Source organism: Equus caballus, chromosome 20 (genome assembly GCF_041296265.1).
Source record: "Equus caballus isolate H_3958 breed thoroughbred chromosome 20, TB-T2T, whole genome shotgun sequence".
NCBI classification, from domain to species: Eukaryota; Metazoa; Chordata; class Mammalia; order Perissodactyla; family Equidae; genus Equus; species Equus caballus.
In genome coordinates this window covers 31,536,603-31,550,568 of record NC_091703.1, presented here as the reverse complement: position 1 = coordinate 31,550,568, position 13,966 = coordinate 31,536,603, and the positions used below count along the sequence as shown (strand labels likewise).

Genomic DNA, 13,966 nt, shown 5'->3' with positions numbered 1-13,966 from the left:
TACAAACTTTATGAAGATCTAGTTTTGTTTTTTCTTATAAAGTATTTCAGATCTACAGATAAGGGCTCTAAGTAACCTAATGAACAATTGTATACCCACCACTCAACCCCATCAAACAGTTATCTTTTGGCAAATATGATTTAGTTTTTCCCTAGAAAATAAAACATTAAAAGTATAGTTGATACCCTCTGGGTACCACTTTTGCAATCACATTTCCCTCCTACCTTCCTAACCAGAAGTAACCACTATGGCTGAATTTACAGTTCAACAGTCCCTCGCTTCTTTTTATGGAATTACCACAAAAATAAGTTTCCATAAACAATATATAGAATTGTTTTGTGTGTTTCCAAACTTTTAAAAATAGAACAATATATATTTTTTTAACTTGTATTTTTCATTATTCAACAGTGTGTTTTTGAAATGTATGCAACAGGTACATGCAGCTGCAATTCATTCATTTTAACTGTTGTATAGTAGTATACTATATGAATATACTAAAATTTATTATCCATTCTAAAATTTAAACTATACTGTACTGAACTATTTTGAATGTGTTTCATTGTATGTGTGTGTGAACATTTCTCTAAAGGGAGAATTACTGAATCAAAGGATAGGCATGTTACCAGATATTGCCAAATTGTTCTGTGGAGGAAAATTTCAAAATCCCATTAAAGGACATAAAACTAGATCTAAACAGCCAGAGAGATAACATGTTTCTGGATAGGATGACAATGTCAGTTTTTTCCAAATTAATTTCCCCCAATCCTCCCCAGATTCAATAAAATTTCATTCAATTTCAATTAAAAGGGCATGAGGATTTATTTTAAAGAAGCTGAAAAATTGCTTCTAAATTTGTGTGAAAGCATAAAGGTCTATAAATAGCTAAGATCAATTTGAAAAAGAATTAGGGCTGGCCCATTGGTGCAGTGGTTAAGTGTGCACATTCTGCTTCAGCGGCCCAGGGTTCACAGGTTCGGATCCCGGGTGCGGACACGGCACCGCTTGGTAAGCCATGCTGTGGTAGGCGTCCCACACATAAAGTAGAGGAAGATGGGCATGGATGTTAGCTCAGGGCCAGTCTTACTCAGCAAAAAGAGGAGGATTGGCAGCAGATTTTAGCTCAGGGCTAATCTTCCTAAAAAAAAAAAAAATTTGAAAAAGAATCAAAGAGGAGGGAGTAGCCCTATTAGACATCAGGGTATACGACAAAGTCGTAGCAACAGAAAAGCAGGATACACTGGTTCAGGGAAAGACAAACCTGTAATCATGGGAAATTGGTATATTAGAAGTGGCACCACCAATCATTGGGAATAAGATGGATTATTTAAGTAGATGGAGTTGGAAAAACTGGTTCAGTGTACGCAGAAAAATAAAGTTGATTGTCTTCTTCACACCAGGTAAACTAAAGATATTAATATGAACAGTAAACTTATAAAACGAGTGGAAATATATATATAAACACATATCACATATTTATATATGATATAAAATCATATATATATGATCTTGTGGTGGTGAAAAAGATCTTAAAAACATAAACCACAGTGAAAAATTTATTACCAAAATTTAAGACTTCTATCTAACAAATAACACCATTATTTAATAATGGTGATTATTTAATAATGATTAATAAATGAGTGATAATTTCAAGTCAAAAGTGATCAAGAGAGTAACATTTAGAATATGCAAGAAATTCCTGGAAGTCAATGAAACAAAGATAGGAAATTGAAAAATGGGCAAAAGATGTCGATAGAAAATTACAGAAGATGCACAACCTCACTGGTAGTCAGAAAAAGACAAAAATAAAACAACAGTGAGCTATCACTTTATAGTCATCAGATTTCCAGAAATTAGCAAGTTTGATTGTATCTATTGCTGGGGTGGGTGGTGAGGGAGCAGGAACCTCCCTGCCCCTATGGTGGAAATGTAAGTGGATATAGCCATTCTGGGGAGCAATTTGGTGGTACTAATGGAAACTGTGCAAATTCCAGCCATCCACTCCCGGGATGTATCTTAGACAGCCTCTTACCCAGGTTCATAAGGGAAAAGTATGAGGCTGTTCTTCACAGTGTTGCTTATTGTCATAGGCAGATGAGGTAACCTAGATGTTCTTTGCCAAAAGAAAGTACAGTAAAATGCGGAGAATGTGTACTATTGAATACTATCCAGCAATTAGAAGCCATAAACTAGATATATATACAGCAACACGACTAGATCTTAAAACCACGGTACTGGGTTTAAAAAAGTAAGAAACAGATATAGTACTGTACTATTTATATATTCAAGGATTCTTCTGTATCCAAGGACACGTAAAAAACATTAGATAGTAGCTGCCTATGGGGGTGAGGAGAATGAGACTGAGAATTAGAGATAAAGGAGAAAATACAAACCAAACAAGAAGAACTGGCATGGACTGGCGATGATTATGTACCAAGAACTGAGGAGTATGATTGAGCCAACTCTCTACACTGGAGTCTGAAAAAATGAAAGCACTGAAGGGATGGGGAACATAAAGGACACAAGGAAAGCCAGCAGCCTGCCCGTGCACAGAGAAATGGGCCCTACATGCAGAGCAAAGCAAGTGGACCAGAAACAAGGCATCTGCCCCGGCTGCAGTTCCCATCACATCCGGCCCAATGTAATCACCGCTCTTAGGCTGTGGAGGGATTCCTCTTACAGATCCCACCTCGGTCCTTACAATCACCCCTCTGCTTCTCTGGGGCACCCTGAGTGTGTGACTGCTCCTTGTGTAATCCAGCAGCCTGGCCATTCTTTCGTGGGCTCTCTTTTTGCCTCCTGTGCAGTAGTGGACAGGACTCAAAACTCTCACATTCCCAGAAATCAGCAGTGCTTACAAAAGCAGTGAGACCAATGTAGATTGCGCTGATCCTCTAAAAGAGATCAAGGATAGTTTTACCCCCCAAACACTGCAACACAGATAACCTCAGACTCCAGCGGCGCCACCAAATGGATTGTTTTCCTCTGCTTTTCCTCCAGGCAGCTCCCAGTCCTCATCTTTGGTTCTTGGCTGTTCCTAAACCTTCCCCTTTGGGCTTCTAATTTCTCTTTTCTTTCCTATGCAGGGCAATTTAATTTTGGCCCAGGGCCTCCAAATGTGCATGTCCACACCCCTAAATTACCTGGTCCACCCTAAAATTAGAAGTACAAGAGGCTTGGAAATAGAATATAAGTTGTTCATTTGTTTTTTCAATCCTATACTCAACCAAAAAAGCTTTGCCTGTCGAAAACACTAGTTCTGTGCAGAGGAAATGAAAGAAAGCCCCATTGTGATTTGTCTGAGTGTCTAAAGTTCATGGCCCTGAGGGACTGAGGACCAGGACCTGTAGGTCCTCCTTCCAGCAGATCACAGAGACCAGCTGTGAAACTTGTCGGACAAGTTCATTTAACTGTGTGCCAGTTTTCTCAACCACAGAATGAGAAAAACAAAATAAGTCCTATGTGTTTCACAGGTTTATTATAAGTTTCAAAGGAAGATGTATATATTTGAAAAAAAAAACTTTGATTTCGTAATGTTTGACAATGTTACAACGGGCACATGTTGCATATACTTTTTCCTTGGGGTGGGGGTTGCAACGGGTATTTATGATATAGCCTCATTTGTGCAAAAAAAAAGCTAAATACACTTGTATATAAAACTGGCAGGATATACAAAATTTGATACCAATGGTCATGTATGGGATGTGATAAGAGGGAGTGTTGAGAGGTGGAGAGAGAGGCTTTGCACCTAGACTCTTTGAAAATGTTTGCACCTTTTTTTAACTATGTGCATAAACTACTTTTATAATAAACATTAGGCAATACTACTCCTACTACTTGGCTGACTACCAAACAACTTGATTTTTTTTATGGGTAGTATATATATACACATTTTTTTTTTGGTGAGGAAGATTGTCGCTGAGCTAACTAACATTTGTGCCAATCTTCCTCCATTTTGTATGTGGGATGCTGCCACAGCACGGCTTGATGAGCCGTGTGTAGGTCCACCCTGGGATCTGAACCTGCAAACCCCGGGTCGCAGAAGCGGAGCATGAGAACTGAACTGCTTAACCACTACGGTGCATGCTAAGAGAACCGCTAGGCCACTGGGCTGGCCTGGGCCGTATTTTTTTTAATTGAGGTAACATTGGTTTATGACATTATATAAAATTCAGGTGTACATCATTATATTTCGACTTCTGTAAAAACAATTTGATTTTTTTCTGGGTTAGACACAGGGTGGTTCTGCCTGTCACCTGGGAAGACAGAAGAAACTCTTAATCCTCTGGCTTCTTTTATAACAAGGCTGTCTACCTGCCTGGTTATATTGGGAGTAATTATTCACATCACAATGATTTGTAATAGAACTTTGTAATGAAATTCACATATGGTACAAGCACTTAGAAGCTCTCTAAAACGTTTGACCCCACACTTCAGGAGCAGGGCTCGTATGATAAAGAAGGTGATCTCAGACCAGAGGAACCTGGTTTGGGGATAAAGGTAGGTTTCTTCAGGGGTTGGGGCGGGAGGGTGGGAACGTGAGTGTTAAACATGAGAGGAGAGAGGGCTAGAATCAGAAAGGGGGGTGGCGGTGGTGTGGGAATCATCGTCCTTACAGAGATTCATAGCTTGCTTTGCAAAATTATTTTAATGTGTGGTCTGTTTCTGTGTCCAATCGTAACAATGGTAATAATTATAAATATTTGAGAGGTTAGTTAGCCCTGAACACAAGCCTCGTTTTTTTGGACAACGGCGTTTGGCGCCACTGCCATCAGGCAAGTCCTGAGTGAAAGAAGGGACAGGACTGTGTCTTGGTCACAGGGACCACTGGCTTCAGCCTTTCCTTCAGCCCCGTCAGCACTGATTAGACACATGAAACGCAGAAGTCTGGTGGGGTCGCACATTTTATTAGGGCATTCTCTACAAGAAAGATAAATGACCTGAAGGGTGTCAGAAAGGAAGGGGACCTGGGTCCACCCAGGGCTGGGGGAAGAGGCCCTAAACCCTGCAAAGGCAGGAGCATCTCCACGTGTATGTCAAAATAAAAACAATCAGCTGGATAAATTACTGCAAGCCCAACAAAGTTCTGTTTCTTCCCATCATAATTATTGTGAAGCTTTTTAAATTATTTTAGATTTTTATTTTTTTCCAAAAATCCGCTGGCTCCCCAGCTTTGCTGATGCCCTAGGCACAGCCTAGCCTGCCCCTGGTTCTCCACCGGGAGGTACAGAGAAGACGAAGCGTCACGGGGAGGATCAGGGCGTCGGGGAGTGAAGGACATAAGATAAATAAAGTAAAAACAATTACAAAGCTGAACGGATACTCTGACATCCGGCGTCCTCCCACTTCGCTAGCGCACAAGAAATCCCCCGGGGTCACGGGGCTGGCCAGGGGCAGGGCTGGATCCCAGCGCGCTGCTTTCCCCGCTACACCGCCTTTCGGACGCTCCACCTCAGCCTTTCAAAGTCAGGCAGGAACCTTTTTTCCAGACGGCGAAGAAAGGGAAGACTTTGCCGGAGAAAGAGGCGGTGAAGGTGAAGATGGGCGCCTGGGTCTCAGCGTTCAGCAGGGTCACCCGCCCCGCCTCGTAGTCTAGGGTGACGCCCACGCTGCGCGGGATCTCGCTCAGCTGCAGATCTGTGCCCGGGGAGGTGCTGGCCCAGCACCGCTGCTGCGAGATGATCACGGCCCAGACGCCCTCCTCAGCTTTCAGACCCTTCCTCCTCACCTCCTCCCCGGCCACCCCCACCATGCAGCCGCCGCCGTCTCCCAGCTGCACCTCCACCTGCCAGCGGTGGCGCCCGAAGGAGAAGCCCCGCGAGCCCAGCACCACTGGGAGGCCCTCGAAGGGCAGAGGGCTGTCGGGCAGCTTCTGCTTCTGCCGGGTGTACCTCGCTGACTTCCTGTCCTCGGAGAGGACCAGGCTCCGGCTGGCGGTCTGAGGGTCCAGAGTAACGACCCCTAGAGAGAGGAAAGGGCGGACATCAGCAGCTGGCAGCAACCAAAAATGCCCTTAGAGCCCGTGCAATGTGCGTGGGAGGCAGAAAGAGCACCCGCCTCGTGCAGCATGCCATTAGCCCGCTTCTCTGAACCTCAGTTTCCCTTCCTTTCCCTGAGGACAGAGATGACAGCTCTCCTACCTGACCGCAAATGGTGCTGAGCTGTAAGGCTTTGCTTCTCAAAGTGCGGTCCAGGGACCAGCGGCAACCTCTTTGCCTGGGAGTTTGTGAGAAGCGCGGAATCTTGGGCCCCATTGCAGACCTACTGCGTCAGAACTTGACCTTAACCAGATCCCTCAGGTGATTTTTCCGCACATTGTTTGAGAAGCAAAATGAGGTGATGCTTGTGAAACTACTTTCTAAATTAAGCACCAATTTACGAGGAAATGCTGTTTTAAAAAAAAATTAGACAATATTTGTTCAACTCACTAAACAGTCTAGCACAATGCTGGGCAGAAAACAAGGGCTTGATAAATATTTTTGAATAAATAATATCTGTACAAGTAACTACCATTAACTGAACACTTACTGTGTGCCAGGTAGTTAAGCTTTTTGCAGGAACTCTGAATTCATTTACCTCACAGCTGCTTGTGCGGTAGGTACTATTATATTCTCCATTTTATAGAGGAAGAAACTGTGGGACAAAGAGGCTTCATAACTTTTCCAGTGTCTCATAACTAGCAAGAGCTAGAATAGAGCACCCAAGCAATCAAGCTCCAGAATTCATATATTTAATCGCTCTGTTGCTTGGTTTGAATCGATGAATTCACGCATGGAAGAATGAAAGAACGGCTCCTGAAACCCCCAGCTGTTTACCTGAATCTGTTTCCAGATGCTGCACCAAGTTTTCTGAGGAAAGCAAAAGAGAAAGATCTGTGACTTCTTATTTCGTGCAGGCAACCCCAGGGGCAGCGTGTCCTGGGAGCAATGTGAGGGCAGGGACGGGAGAAGTCCCGCCCTCTGCTATGGTCCAATGAGAGAGATGCCTGGACTCTCAGCCCAGTGCCGGTCCTCAGGGGGAGAAGGAGATGCTCTGGGGAACAGGCCCCCTGAGAGTGGGATCGCTAAGGGAAGGCTTAGGGGAGGGAAGGCGTCTTGAGCCAGGTTTGGAAGCGGGGGAAAGATGGAGATGGATGGCAGGCAGAAGGGCAACTAAAGGGAATGGGAAAGCTGCTGCCCTTCCTCTTTACCTGAGAAGGCCCTCATCATGTCTGGGAGCGTGAGTATTTTCCTGTGGAGATCGCGGATCTTCTTGATAAGTTCTGGGGAAATGGCCTCTGGACTCACAAAAGTCTTCATCTCACCCCTGCAGACAAGTTGGTAACCAGTTAGGTCCAAATTCCAAAAATAGTATTCTGGTGATATAGACCAAGTGAGGCTAAAATCAGACTTAACAAAATCTGGTATCTGTGGTGAATAATTAGATTAAGAATCAACTCTTTACCTTTGCTGGAAATGTGTAGCTACTAAAGCAAGAGGCATTTCAGTTAGACCCAAGAGGAACTAATGGTAAGCACTCCTCAAGAATTAAAGGCAGGTCTTTTAAGAGAATGTTTGGGCCTGTGGAGGCCAAAAGGAGCAGAGATCATTATCCATGTTAGCCTCTAGAAGGCAGTATGGTACCATTTGAAAGCAGCCTTAAGTTATTCTTTCTAATTTGTGTGCTTCATTACAAGGGGAAAGGAAATGGGAGGAAGAAAAAAAATGAGATGAAAGAAAACATATATTGCAGTGAAAAAGCCCTTGATTCCAGTTTCAGCTCAGTCCTTGCTTGTCATTCTCTGTGTGACCTTCCCCCACTAGGTCTCAGCTTCTTCATCAGACTAGAAGACCTCCAAGACCCTCCTAGATCTAAAGCTCTGTGAAAATCATGTTTAGAGACACTTCCTGATTTGTGGACGCCTGGGTTCAGCCCCCTAACATGCATGGGCACACAGCATGTGACAAATGCTCCCTAGTCATTGTGTCTCTGTTCATTCCAGAGCTGACTGCTGATGCTTCCAGCAAAGAGGAAAGGAGTATGTATTTACAATGCTTCCAGCTCCTGGTGGCTCTCATTTAACAGTAGCATTTGAAAATTCTGAAGGAAACCAAGGAGCTGAGTGGGAAAAATGATTGAAAGAACTGGCAGGTCGGGGCTGGCCCAGTAGTGGTTAAGTTCATGTGCTCTGCTTTGGTGGCATGGGGTTCTTGAGTTTAAATACCAGGCTCGGACCTACACACCACTCATCAAGCCATGCTGTGGTGGTGTCCGATATACAAAGTAGAGGAAGATTGGCACAGATGTTAGTTCAGGGCCAATCTTCCTCACCAAAAAAAGAAAAGAACAGGCTGGTCTTCCCAGGTTCCGTGCTTATTATATTCTATAGAAAATATTCCCCCTTAGAATTACATGTTAAATGGTGATAAATACTGACTCAAGTACTAACAATTTCAGGGATTAAATAGATGTTACCAGATCAGCCTAAAAAACATGATTATTATTTATAACTTCACTTTTAGGGAAAAAATGTGTCCCTGATACCAAGCAATCAGTTTAAAAATGAACCTTTAGAACCCAAACTTTTAAGTCTGGGCCACTTACGTGTGAGTGAATGAGACAGTGTGTCCCTCAGAGTGCTTTTGCTTTCCTGTGTGGCCATCTATGGGGGAGGGGGAGGGAGCGCCCCTCCCCCTTCAGTCTCCATGTCTACTATAAAGGAGGCGAGACGTGTAAAGGAGTGTAAAGTGTATACTCAAAGTGTAAAGGAGGCGGGACTGGGGCATGCACCCTACCTGCTCTGGTTGACTCTGACATCCTACAAAGGTAAAAGAACACACACTTAGTTTCCACACGTCCTTCCCATCAGAGATTCTATACATCCTTTCTACCTTAACATATCAGCTCAAAAGTCTCTTCCTCCAGGGATTGGAACTGTTTAATTACCTACTCATCAAACTGTTCTTTTACATCATGGTTCCTTACTAACTGGGGACTCTCTAGTCAGTTTCCTTGAGCTGGTTTCTCTGTCTCAGCTTTATCCTGGGGGTGTGTTCTGCCTCCAGTAATTAAGAGATGGCGGAGAGCAGGACCAGGCCTTGAGTTATCAGCTGGGCCTGATGTGAAACAGGATAATATAGTGATAATCACACGAGGCACCGTTTATTGAGTTCTTTCTGTGTGCCAGGGACCATGCTAAGCATTTTGCATGAATTGTTTCTTATAATCTTTGCAACGACCCTAATGAGAGAGGTGCTATTATTATCTCACATTTAGGGAGGTTACGAGACTGACCAAGGTCACACAGCTGGAAGAGCCGGCGCTTAAACTCAAAGCCCTTGACCTGACCACAGTGTGTGGGCAAGTCACCCAGCCTTTCTGAGTTGGCATCTCTGTAACCTCTCTGGGCCAAAGGCACCCTGTAACACTCAGTTCCTCCTATTCGAAATAACCTCTGCCTCCCTCTCCTGCCTCTCTCCAGCATCGTCCGGCCCCCAGCACCGTGTCCCCTTCCTGTAGAATCCCTCTCCTATCCCATGAGGTGGTGGGGTGTCTCTCACTTGTAGAAGTTCACTTGCTGGCTGCTGACACTTCTCCTCCAGCTCCTTGACCTGGGCTCCAAGCCGGGCGACCTCCTCAGAGACCCTCGAGACATACTCGTCCCTCTCCTTCCAGATCTGCTGTTCCAGCTCCCTCAGCCTGGCCAGGAGGAGACGTTGTTGTTCCCCCAGCTCCTTCTGCAATCTCTCAAAAGCCGCTTCCACCTGCTGCTTCTTGCTTTCAATCTGAGTCTGTGAGCGGTAGAAAGATAGCCATGGTTAGGGAGAAGCTCACCAAGCTGGGTTCCAGGAGGATCATCTACGTACTTACCGTTGATTAAGAGAGATAGGGAATAACTAGTTTCAAACTCATTCTCCCGAATAATACTATGGTAGAAGTAGGTAGGTCTCAGGGTAAACTTATCAATGTTCAGGGCTGTGCTCTTCCCTTACCTCGAGATTCTAATAATAATGCCACATTATGCTCTTAGAGCCGTGTTGAACTTTTCGGACATCCTTCCACATCTATGATACTATCCTAACCCTCCCAGACCTTCCCTGGAGTCAGGTGGAGGTGATTATGGTCATTTCTTAGAGAGCAATTGAAGCGAAAAGAAGCTGTGATTAGAGTCAGCACAACTTATTGGAAGAGTGTGTGGGATTGGTCGTAGTCACTGAGGTCACCATGTACAGGGCACACTCGGATGGAAGTAGAGGGATGCTGGAGAGATCTTCCTGTCCCAAAACTCTATCTCCTTAGTCAGGGTACCAGAAATTCCCACACTGTAAATTTCCTCCTGGATAACTTTTAGCACAAAAAAAGAGATGGAAGGGAGTTGAATGCAGCCACACCATTAGCCTACTGTCCTCAGGTCAGCCTTGTGGTCAGGACAAGAATGCAGACACTAAGATACGCCTTCTGGCCCCAAGCTTCCCATCTGAAGGCAATGATTTCAGGCAGACAGACCGGAATGGGAAGAGCAATGGACTAAGGATCAAGAGACCCAGGTTCTAGCCATTTCATCACGAATTCGGGCTTTGCCGTGTGGCCTTGGGAGCATCACTTTCCTGCACCTCAATTTTCTGCTCTGTAAAAAAATGGCTGACAGGATGGATCGTGGGTTAGAAGATATCAGAACCACTTCCAGCTCTGATGTTCTGAATTTCACAACCTTCGCCCCAAATGCCCTTGTGCAAAGACTGGGAGGAGAAGGAAAACATTTTGCCAGTTCTTTCCAGCCAGGCAACAGACACCATACAATAAAATTCCCCAGAATCTGTTGAGAAAACCTCCACAGGAGAAGGCGGCCAAAGACACGGCCTTTACCAGAAGCACGTGGAGTTTCTGGTCTTCCCGACTCTTTATCTCCTCAATCTCATCTCTCTCCATGCTCAGAGCTTCCAGCCGGCTCCTGAGACGATCCTGTGGGGAGAAGAATGGGCAGAAAGAGGTGGCTTAATTCATAATTCAACTCACAGATATTAATTGTCTACCATGTTGGGCACAAAGAGGTGGCTTAATTCGTAGTTCAACTCACAGATATTAATTGTCTACCCTGTTGGGCCCATTGTTGAGTGCCGAGGAATTCAAAGGTGAAAAAACACAGTTTTTGTCCCTAAAGAGATCACCATCTAGGGAAAGGGTTGGTCATGGGTGATTAAAATACAAATAGACAAATGCAATAATCTAGGTGGGCACACAGTGAAATGGGAGCACAGAGGGGCACAATTCTGCTATAGGGCCAAAGGAAGATTTTAGAAAGCTGAAAACATTTACATTGGCCTTGAAAGATAAATTTCCAGTTGAGTAAGACAGGGGAGGAGAGTACTTAATGCCCCTGAATTGACTGTACACTTAAAAATTGTTAAAAAGGTGAAAAAGAAAAAGAGGGTCAGGGGGAAAGACAGCATTCTAGGAGGCAGGATCTACATGTGAAAAGTATTAGAAACAGGAAAAAGTAAAACAATTCGGCAAACATCAGGTCTATACAGGTCAGTCTGGCTGGAAACATAGTGCCTTGGGGAGGGCAGCTAAGAGATAAGACTGGACAGGAAGGCAAGATCCTGACTGCAAACAGCCTTAAATCCTTGCTAAGGACATCAGGCTTTCTTTGGGCACTAGGGATCCAGAGAAGGATAGTGAGCAGGACAGCATCATGATTGGCTTTGCATTTTTGGAAGAATGGAGCAGATTGGAGGGTGGTTGGAAAGGTGAGAGTGGAGACAGGGAATGTGCTAGAGAGCATGCAAAGTCTGAGCGACAGATGATGAGAGCCCGGATTTGGCAGTGGCTGTGGGAATAATACAGAGATAAGGACTTGAGACATGCTTCTGAGGAAACTACTCCCAGACCGGGTGACTGGAAGCAAGAGAGAGATCTGAGAAGCAGACAGGAATGGGTAACGTCCCAAAGACCAGATGGGCTGTGCCGCACCTCGCTTTCTCAAAAAGAAGAGCAGCACTTGCAAGTTTCCCTTCTTGTCGCCCTCCTCCCTCTGAGCCCCAGTGGTCAGGGCTTTGGGGAATCCCATATCCAGTCCGGATCCCGGGAGACCAAGTTCACCCAGGGCTCTCTATCCTTCCTCAGGCAATGAGGCCATGGCTATAATTCTTTGTGCTCCATCACTGCGGGGTCCCCTGACGGCTGGAGCTGGCGTTCCCCTAAGACTGTAAGTGACCACACAGCTTAGTGGAACCATGTCTCCCTCAGTCTGGGGCTGTCCCCAGTGTCCCTACAGCCTTGGGGTTCCCTGATGTGGGAGCTGTGGCCCTTCATCTAGATCCCCACCCCCTCCCTTCACCAGGACAGGACATTATCCCACCCCAACGTGTCCAAGCTACAGCCAAGCTTCTTACCCGGTAGGGCTGAATGGCCTCATCGAGGAAGCCCACGCTGTGGGACTGGTGGGAGGGACCCTCACGGCAGAACACACAGAGTAACTCAGCATCGTTCTCACAGAAGAAGTAAATCTTCTCACCGTGCTCCTCACAGTAAGTTTCCCCCAGAGGGCCCAGGGGCACCGGGGCCATGAGAGTCTCTGTCTGCTCCTTCTCCTTGCAGAGGGGACAGAGCAGGACCCTGCTGGAGGGCTGGGCCCCCATCTGGGAGAGCAGGGCGAGGCACAGCCAGCAGAAGGTGTGTCCACAGGTGGCGGTCACTGAATGCTCCAGGGACCCCTTGCAGGCAGGACAGGAGGCCCCCTCGTGAGCGGGGGTTGAGGGCATCACGGTGCCTTCCCCAGCCCGTCCACTCAGGCCTCTGTCTCAGGCCACACGAATTGTCTTTCCCTGAAATTGAGTCACTTTTACATGAGTCACAGAAGGAAAGAAATAGGAGGTGAAGAGACAGGAAGGCAGGAACGTCAGGACAGGGAAGCCACCTGGCTCCACCTCTTGTGCGTCCCCAGAACCCTGGCCACCACCCATCAGTTGAGCAGGTCCAAACTCCAGGGCATCTCAAATTACCCAGCATTTCCCAGTAGTGGCTCTGTCAGCCTGTTCTCCACTCCTTCTGCCTCCTTCTGCCTCCTTCCGGTCCCTGGGGTGGGGAGCAGAGCATGCCGTGAGGTCACAGGAAGATAGGGTTTCCTGGAATCCCTCCCTTGACCTCAGTGGGGTGGGGGAGAAGTGGGTAGGAGATGCAGCTTCCTGTTCACTCGAGCAGGTGGGAGCCATAAACTTCTGGATTTGAGGTGTGCCCACAGCGGCAAAGTCCAGGCCGGAGTGGTAGCTGACTGACTTCCGGGAGACTCTGTTCAGACACTGCAGGTCCACCGTGGGATGATTGCTCACAAGGTCCCCCCCTCTGCCCTCCTTTCCTTGCCTCACTCCATTTGCCCAGGCTGGTGTCTCCTAAGCTCTGAACTCCCACTACCCCTGAGTGCCAGTGTCCCCATTTGGGCTTGGGTAATGTTGTCCATAACTCAAATGATCATGTTGATAAACAAAATTTAGAAAACTCAGTTAGTCAAGAAGATAAACAGATTCAACCATATTTACCTAAGGCTTAGTGTTTTCGTATTACTACATGAAATCTGATAACAGCCTTTGGGGCAGGAATGATCACTTCCATTTTACAGAGAAAGAAACGTAAACTGAAAGGTGAAGTGACTTGCTCATGTCAGAGAACTAGAAAGCAGCAACGTTTGGGTCCATCCAAGGCTGCCAGCTTCCAGCCTGTGCTCTTCCCGAACTCCAAGCCAAGACAATGATCAAACGGCCATGGTACCTCATCCACTTACCTCCGTCTGTAGTTAAAAAGCAAGGAGACACTCCCATTCTCCCACTGAATGATCAGCCCCACACCCTATTTCATTCTCTTTTCACTTCAGCTATTTTGTCCGTCACCTTCTCTTCCCATCCTACCTGCCCCCCCGCCCCCGCACCAAGAGTGCAGCGTCTGGGGCTGCGCTGTCCAACACAGGAGTCTCCAGCCACATGTGGCTGCGGAG

The 13,966-nt window shown here is 46.1% G+C and overlaps 1 protein-coding gene across 2 annotated transcripts; it reads right to left on the bottom strand.

Annotated features, from left to right (window-relative positions):
- Positions 1 to 4,883: 4,883 nt before the first annotated feature.
- TRIM15 (tripartite motif containing 15) lies at positions 4,884 to 13,083 on the bottom strand. 2 transcript variants are annotated; one of them, XM_070244364.1, is made up of 8 exons: positions 12,981 to 13,083; positions 12,372 to 12,803; positions 10,843 to 10,938; positions 9,537 to 9,767; positions 8,772 to 8,794; positions 7,187 to 7,302; positions 6,813 to 6,845; positions 4,884 to 5,958 (listed from the first exon to the last, which is right to left on the bottom strand). In XM_070244364.1, exons 2-8 carry the CDS (start codon positions 12,738 to 12,740, stop codon positions 5,450 to 5,452), a joined length of 1,377 nt encoding a protein of 458 aa, XP_070100465.1. In that variant the 5' UTR covers positions 12,741 to 12,803; positions 12,981 to 13,083; the 3' UTR covers positions 4,884 to 5,449. The 2 variants fall into 2 exon arrangements, with proteins under 2 accessions (XP_070100465.1, XP_023480362.1); XM_023624594.2 differs by having other exon boundaries at positions 12,372 to 13,038.
- Positions 13,084 to 13,966: the final 883 nt, after the last annotated feature.

Coding starts and splice junctions, on each gene's coding strand:
- TRIM15 (XM_070244364.1), bottom strand. CDS start 12,740: ATGCCCTCAACCCCCGCTCACGAGGGGGCCTCCTGTCCTGCCTGCAAG. Junction 8,795..9,536: donor CAGCAAGTGAACTTCTACAA/GTGAGAGACACC, acceptor TTACCTTTGTAG/GATGTCAGAGTCAACCAGAG. Junction 5,959..6,812: donor GCATCTGGAAACAGATTCAG/GTAAACAGCTGG, acceptor TCCTCTCTCTAG/GGGTCGTTACTCTGGACCCT.